The 8,572-nt window shown below is 42.8% G+C and overlaps 1 protein-coding gene across 1 annotated transcript; it reads right to left on the bottom strand.

Annotated features, from left to right (window-relative positions):
* Positions 1 to 3,556: 3,556 nt before the first annotated feature.
* LOC124275288 lies at positions 3,557 to 7,917 on the bottom strand. The gene is made up of 4 exons (XM_046710770.1): positions 7,747 to 7,917; positions 6,910 to 7,022; positions 6,101 to 6,290; positions 3,557 to 3,954 (listed from the first exon to the last, which is right to left on the bottom strand). Exons 1-4 carry the CDS (start codon positions 7,878 to 7,880, stop codon positions 3,855 to 3,857), a joined length of 537 nt encoding a protein of 178 aa, XP_046566726.1. The 5' UTR covers positions 7,881 to 7,917; the 3' UTR covers positions 3,557 to 3,854.
* Positions 7,918 to 8,572: the final 655 nt, after the last annotated feature.

Raw genomic sequence — 8,572 nt, 5'->3', positions numbered from 1 at the left:
GGTTCGATTCCCAACATGGGTACAGCGTGTGAAGCCCATTTCTGGTGTCCCCAGTGTCTTATTGCCAAAGGTTTTACTCTGGTTTCAATGTGGTGTGATACAGTATTCACTTACTCATCCTGCACTGAAGTCAAGGTATCCAATGGCACTGAATCAAAAGTAGGGTATATGAAGGCAAACTGAACTACAACAAACCAGTGGGATATGTTATCTCCAGATGACTTGTTTATTATCATCTTGATCTATGGAGTACTAGGCAGTGATGAAGTTTCGTAGTTTCCAATCCAGGTGTTCATTTCATTGCAAGAGTGGTAGAGTAGCCTAGTGGTTTAAGTGTCTGCTCGCTCGTCACACTAAACACCCAGGTTCAATTCCGCACATGGGTACAATGAGCCCATTTCTGGTGTCCCCCACCGTGATATTGTTGGAATATTGCTAAAAGCGGCGTAAAACCATACTCCCTCACATCATTTCATTGCTAAATAAATCGTATCTTACTGGTTCTTGTCAGTTAAATACAATCACAGAAAATGCTATGCCATTAATGTTTGAGTTATCAGCCCTTGTTGCACTTTGAAGGTCTGAGTTGGGCTTCTGCATACCAGGTTTGTTGTAAAAGGCAATGAATAGGATTGGGTGGTCAGGCTCACTGATATGGTTAAAAGGAAACAAAACTACTACTTTGGAAGCATCGAAATAAGGATTGGTAAAAAAGGTCAATAGTACAACTTCAAAGAATTGGCATCCAGGGAGTTCTGTTTTCCTTTAATGCCCAAAGATCGTACCCAAAGAGTGTAGATTGATGCTCTTGACCTCAATTGCTGAATCCAGATTCATTTACAGACAGCTGCCAGATGGCTGGAATATTGCCCAGTGCTGTGTTAAGCAGTGTGAATTTTGAGTTAATCTATCCCAGCTGTATGGAAACTAAGGCCTCAGCCGCTAGTTAGAAGACCTGTTGGCAAGAACAAGAAACAAAGGGCAGTGACTGGATTATTGTCAGGTAGCATGTTCAGATAACAAAGATTATTTTAAGGTTATTTGAGTTTGTTATCTTGATCTAATTGTATGTTGACACTTAAAACAGATCTGTTCTCCAGGTTAGTCATTATTTGTCATTGTTTATCCTAATGGCACATTAAAGAATTAATATGGGACCAAATGTGTTGTTCTTGTTGTTCTTTTGTGTGTTATGACAGTACAACAACATGGTGTTATTCTCACACATTTGATGCCTTGTTTAAGCCCTGGAAATCACAAATCAGTGAGACCTAGTTACTCTGACTAAAGTCCATGGGTACATGCAACCTAATGTGATGTTGGCCCAAAACCTTAGAATTGCCACTGTTATGTCCATGGGTGGGAGCCTAGTGATTAAAGTTTTCGCTCGTCACTCTGAAGACCCAGGTAAGATTCCCCACGTGGGTACAATGTGTGAAGCCCATTTGTGGTGTCCCCCGCTGTGATATTGCTGGAATATTGCTAAAAGCAGCGTAAAAGTAAAGTCACTCACTTACTCAAACACTCCATGGGTTGGTGGGGAGGATGCCAGGCAAAAACGGCTTCTGGTCAAAACGTACCAGTTCACCTATTCAAGTTGGTATTTGTATAAAATTACTGCATTTTCACTGTTTTTACTGAAGTGATGTACGTGTACATAAACACATACGAAACATTTGATTATCATGAATTTACATTCGGACACATACATGTACACAGTTCTGCGATCATTCTTGTTATTTTTGCACAAAATAACTAAGTTTGTATTATACACACGTCTAGTTCTATTATGTCCACTCATATTAATATTTTATGTTCATTGTCCCACTACCCGTGAAGAAAGCCCGGATTAGAATATTGATCCTTAGTAACCCATGCTTGTAAGAGGCGACTAACGGGATCGGGTGGTCAGGCTCGCTGACTTGGTTGACACATGTCACAGTATCCCAATTGCGTAGATTGATGCTCATGCTGTTGCTCACTGGATTGTCTGGTCCAGACTCGATTATTTACAGACCGCCGCCATATAGCTGGAATATTGCTGACTCACTCACTCACTACAAGTCAAATGAATACTTACTGGACTGATTTGCGCCGTTTTCTCGAGAGATGTGTGGCCACCATCCCCACAGATTGTTCGTGTATGCAAGTATGGTTTAACGCCCCTTTAGTGTTACCTAGAAATGGGCTTCACGTATTGTACCAGTGTGGGGAATTGTGTTTCGCGTGACGAGCGAACGCTTCACTCGATAGCTACCCCTTAGGTTGAAACAAACGTTTGAGATTATATCCACATAAAATGTGTAGATATGACCTAAACATGTACTCTGGTTTCAATCTAATGTTTCAATCTTATTTAGACCTTCAAGACCAAATCAGCTGTTCCGTGTTTGAGGCTTGCATGTGGGTTTCAACAAAGTATCTGAGATCTGTGTTACTTCGGGATTTCCTCCTACGTAAAGCTGACACCACTTCAACAAAATTGACTGAAATAAAATGTTGTTTTTCTTGTTGTCAAGACACTTAGAGCACATATCAACCATGTACTGTGAATACTTGTAGGAACATTTTATCAGAATTTGTTTACAATGATGTAATGTTTTAGTCTTTTCTTTGGGCACGTGGCCAGTGAGAATACTTGTAACAATATCTCTGAAGCTGGTGAACGAGTGAAGACAATACCTGGCATATCTGGTTCAACAGGTGAAACACGTGAATGTGTTCAAGGGGTGTGCATCCGATTTCCAGAATTTGGTCCACAACCAGCATATCAAACTATTAAGGACCGCAATTTGGCAAAAATGGACTAAAATGTGGTGTGTGTGTATAGTTGACACTGATAATGACAACTTCCAATTTTTTCGCGATATTTTAGATCTTGCACCTCTGCGTTTTAGACAAACTCTTAAAATAATACTTTGTTCAGAAAACATATCCTCGGGATTAATGCAGCTTAAATCAATAGCAACGTTCGAGATCCACGTAACAAATATAAAAGGTACCAGAACATGAGAAATTAAACCGCCTCCGTGGTTTAGCGAATGGAGCGTTTGTCCCCAGAGCTGAAAAGTCGGTGGTTCGCTCTTACCTCCATATATCAGTGCGGTTTGTTGCTTAACGCCGCACTCCGCAATATTCCAGCTATGGGGCGGCGGTCTGCAAATGATCAAGTCTGGACCAGACAGTCCAGTGATCAACAGCCTGAGCATCGATCTACGCAATTTGGATACGATGTCACCCCGTTTGTCGCCTCTTACGACAAGCATGGGTTGCTGTGGACCAATTCTAACCCGGATCTTCACGGATCATATCGGTGTGGTAAGTTATTAAAGCCCATTTTACCTCATCTCACATTCTCAAAAGTGTTCGTTTAATAGAATGGTGTTCTTAGTACGAAATAGACACAACAAATATCAGGTATACCCTACTGCATGTGTGGTGAGAAATGTAAATATCGCTCCGAAATGTAACAAGAATTATGTATGTGTTTCGGTAAATCCACGAATACTTTGATTTACATACGTTTTTATTACCTCAAAGCGATGGTGATCTGCATCGAAGTATATCATAGAAATAAAAGGAAGAATCCAGGACACGCCACAACACACTAACGCCACACTGAACAGAGGCTTGCCAGAATATAAACACGATTTCAGTGTTTCAGTAATACTCATGATTCGAACATCCATTAAATATCCCTAATATAGTGGTGTCTAATTCGGCGGCACATCGGTTCGCAAATAACTGAATTATAAGAGAAAAAACAAAGGACATGTTTGTGTATCGTTGATTGTGTTTAGTGTGTTGGGCCATGTCCCTGCATCGGTCGGAGAACGTCTGTTGGCATCCGGCAGTTACACGAGGGTGATGGAAGTTATGGTGCTGCCGGTGTTGAAGACGTTGGTCATTTGGGGTACACCGGTGTCTCCGTCAAGGCGGGACACAAACACTTGGCTGAAAGAAAGAACGGGATTTTAAAATCATGACCGCTTAGTGGGGTGTGGGTGATCAAATTGTGCAGCCCCAGCAAGTACTAACACCTGTGCCTGAAGGAGTAGAAGGAATTCAAGAGGATATACAGGTGTGACGTGATGAGGGAGTAAGGGTATACAGGTGTGACGTGATGAAGGAGTAAGGATATACAGGTGTGACGTGATGAAGGAGTAAGGGTATACAGGTGTGACGTGATGAAGGAGTAAGGGTATACAGGTGTGACGTGATGAAGGAGTAAGGGTATACAGGTGTGACGTGATGAAGGGAGTAAGGGTATACAGGTGTGACGTGATGAAGGATGACTGGAAGGAGTAAGGGCATACAGGTGTGACGTGATGAAGGAGTAAGGGTATACAGGTGTGACGTGATGAAGGAGGATACAGGTGTGATACATACAGGAAGGAGATGATACAGGTGTGAAGGAGTAAGATGAAGGAGAAGGAGTAAGGGTAAGGGTGTATACAGGTGTGATACGGTGATGAAGGAGTATGCAGTTGTGACGTGAAGGGTATACAGGTGTGACGTGATGAAGGAGTATGAAGGGTATACAGGTGTGACGTGATGAAGGAGGAAGTAAGGGTATATACAGGTGTGACGTGATGAAGGAAGGAGTATACAGGTGTGACGTGATGAAGGAGTAAGGGTATACAGTGATGACAGGTGTGATATACATGTGAGGATGTAAGGGTATACAGGTGTGACGTGATGAAGGAGTAGTAAGGGTATACAGGTGTGACGTGATGAAGGAGTAAGGGTATACAGGTGTGACGTGATGAAGGAGTAAGGATATACAGGTGTGACGTGATGAAGGAGTAAGGATATACAGGTGTGACGTGATGAAGGAGTAAGGGTATACAGGTGATGTGATGTGGATGAAGTAAGGGTAAGGGTATACAGGTGATGAAGAAGTGATGAAGGAGGTATAAGGTATACAGCTGTGGCGTGATGAATACAGGTGTGACGTGATGAAGGAGTGGGTAAGGGTATACAGGTGTGACGTGATGAAGGAGTAAAGGGTATACAGGTGTGACGTGATGAAGGAGTACGTGATGAGTATATACAGGTGATAAGACGTGATGATGAAGGAGTAAGGGTATACAGGTGTGACGTGATGAAGGGTATACAGGTGTGGCGTGATGAAGGATATACAGGTGTGACGTGAATACAGGTGTGACATGATGACAGTAAGAGATACATGTGTGGCGTGATGAAGGGTATGATGAAGGAGTAAGGGTATACAGGTGTGACGTGATGAAGGAGTAAGGATATACAGGGAGTGATGACGTGAAGGAAGGACGGAGGATATACAGGTGTGACGATGATGGAGTAGGATGAAGGTGTGAGTATGAGGGTATATACAGGTGTGTGAAGTGATGAGGGAGTGATGAAGGGTATACAGGTGTGACGTGATGAAGGAGTAAGGATATACAGGTGTGACGTGATGAAGGAGTAAATATACAGGGTATACAGGTGTGGGTACAGGTGTGACGATGAAGGAAGTAAGGGTATACAGGTGTGACGTGATGATGAATGAAGGAGTAAGGATATACAGGTGTGACATATGAAGGAGTAGGGTGTGACGTGATGAAGGAATGGGATATACAGGGATGATGGATGAAGGAGTAAGGATATACAGGTGTGACGTGATGAAGGGATGTATGAAGGAGTAAGGATATACAGGTGTGACGTGATGAAGGAGTAAGGATGATGTGATGAAGGAGGGGTATACAGGTGTGGACGTGAGGTGTGACAGGTGATGAGGAGGATATGACGATGATGAGTAAGTAAGATATACAGGTGTTGGAACAGGTGATGATGAAGAGTAAGGATGTGACGGATGAATAGGCAGGTGTGATGATGAAGGACCTGTATACAGGTGTGAAGGAGTAAGGAGTATACAGGTGTGACGTGATGAAGGAGTACCATGTAATTTAGGTCATCCCCTGTGTTAAACAATGAGCCTATGTAACATCTTATGTTGAGTTCCCGGTTATATCCACCTGTAAGGAATTGTATATATAATCCCGTATGTTTATAATGATGGTGTAAGTTACCTTTAAGCGTGAAGCAACGCTTGATGACCAGCTTGAACTAAAAGTTGACTTACTTTTGATCGTTAGCGGTTATGTAGACAAAGACGTTGCTTACTCCAGCGACCTGAGCATTTGGGAATGAAGAGCTTACAGCGAGGTCGGAGCAGCCGGATCCTCCACGTGATGTCGTACTTGATGTCTGATTTGCCGGGTTGTAGACAACGAGGTCACCACTGTCGCCGAAGCAGTACACTGCCTTGTTGTCTGCAGCACGTGAAGAGAAGCGTAAGGTTCAGTACAAAGTCAAAGGGCCAATACAGAAAGGATATGGATCAGTGGATGCTTTGAGCCTGATTAACAATCTTATATTCTTCGTTTCATTAAAGTGGTAAACGTCAAAACTAGCATCACTTCCGGTGCCGCAATTATAATGCTGATGATATCAAAATAGTCGCCGTAACGCTGCAAAACTAACACGGTCCAAAAGAAGGCCAAGATACCCGTATTAAATACATCACTGACGGTTAAATTTCACACTGCAAAAATGAGATACTGAAGAGGAGAAACGTATAAGCTTGGGGGCACTTAGCCGAGAGCCGCGATGCTTGACTAGACCGCATCGCGGCTCTCGGCTAGGGGGCACTGTATAGATTCTGCTATTCATAGCCAATAAGAAAATTGTGGAGAATCTACATAACTGGTTCTTGAACAGTTCTTGAAAGGCATTAGTTTCTGTTATTATTCACATTTCTACATCAAAATAAAGCGTATTGTAATCAGTTGTATGTATTGCGATACATGAGATGTTAATCGATGTGTTGTATCGTGAGCTATGCAACATCGATTCACCATTACCATTCAGTAATAACAATCGGGAGCTTACCCATGGCGTCATAACCGATTCCGAAAGCATTATTGGCGTCGCTGATCTCGGTGTGTGTGTTAGCGCTGATGTCGAACACGCTGACGCCCGCAGACGAGGTGTAGTATATTAACCTTCAATAGATTTCATGTTAACGTTTTATATCTTGATTGTCATGTGTTTAATTGTCCGTTGCCCCTCTTGTATTATTGTGGTTGTCTTACCCTTCTGTGTTAGGAGTTGGGTGGCTTAGTCACCTAAGATGCCGCTATTCGGGGTGAGAAACGTGGGTTCGAGTCCCTATTCACACCGATCAGCCAATTGATTATCGGTTTAGGTTTGTCAGCAAACACTTACACGTGAGTTTCACCAACATGGTAGGTAGACGCCTGGTACATGCATTGCTTCGGGTTTTCCTCCCATATTAAACTGACATTCCATGACATAAATGGATTACAGTTCAAAGCGGCTCATTCACCAGACTGTGTTATGCTTTACTTTCCCAATACCTTTTCACCACCCCGAAAACCACAACTCTTCAAACGGAAGTCACTCCCTGCTGTGCAAGGAGACATAAATAGCATAACCGTTATCGTCACATTAATTTATCCAGAAACAGAAATTGGTTTAAACTTCATTCACTCACTCACTCACTCGCGTTATACCCCAGGGCCCCGTTTCACAAAGCTCTCGTAAGCCTAAGATCTCGTAACTTTTCTCGTAGCAGTCGTATCTCCTATACTGTAACATAGGAGATACGACTGCTACGAGAAAAGTTACGAGATCTTAGGCTTACGAGAGCTTTGTGAAACGGGGCCCAGTGCTCCAAATGCACCACGACGAGCACGTCCTAATTACCTGTTGGCAGAATCAATCGAGAGTCGTCTGCCATGACCAAGGGAAGCGCCCATGTTTGTAACGACGGGAGAAGTTGTGATATTTTCGATCTGCTCGAAGTAGGTGGATATCTCCTCGGTGAGAAGGACGTACATTACTCCACTGTTGTCAAACGTCAGATCAGCTGGAACGTGTTGAGCTTAAACACGCAGGGTCAAGGTCGAATATTAACTGCGTACACGTCTGCCACGTATGTTTTACAGACACTACATTGACGTCTCTCCCCTCCCACCTGAGCAAGGATTTACAGGACCTGAATTCCTGCGTCCTATACCCATATATATTGACAACGAACGCAGAAAATGCCCAAATACTTTTTGTAACAGTTTCGATCAAGTAACAATAAGTTGATAACTGAATCTGCTACTAGCCAGGTTATGGTATCATTTGAAATTTGATTACTGTAACAATATGATGATCATGATACAAAATATATACAATAACAGTAACTGAATAAGAACAACATTACAACATAGTATCAATAATAATATTAAAGTGTCTGAGACTCTCATTTTGTTACATTGATGTCTCTCCCCTCCCACCTGAGTGATAACACACGTACCTACTAGTTACAGACGCTACATTGATGTCTCTCTCCCCTCCCACCTGAGTGATAACACACGTACCTACTAGTTACAGACGCTACATTGATGTCTCCCTCCCCTCCCACCTGAGTGATAACACACGTACCTACTAGTTACAGACGCTACATTGACGTCTCTCTCCCCTCCCACCTGAGTGATAACACACGTACCTACTAGTTACAGACGCTACATTGATGTCTCTC

Source organism: Haliotis rubra, unplaced genomic scaffold (assembly GCF_003918875.1).
Source record: "Haliotis rubra isolate DU_JTF1 unplaced genomic scaffold, ASM391887v1 Scf2, whole genome shotgun sequence".
Classification (NCBI taxonomy): domain Eukaryota; kingdom Metazoa; phylum Mollusca; class Gastropoda; order Lepetellida; family Haliotidae; genus Haliotis; species Haliotis rubra.
Note: the sequence above shows the minus strand (reverse complement) of the source record. Positions and strands in the feature narration are given on the sequence as shown.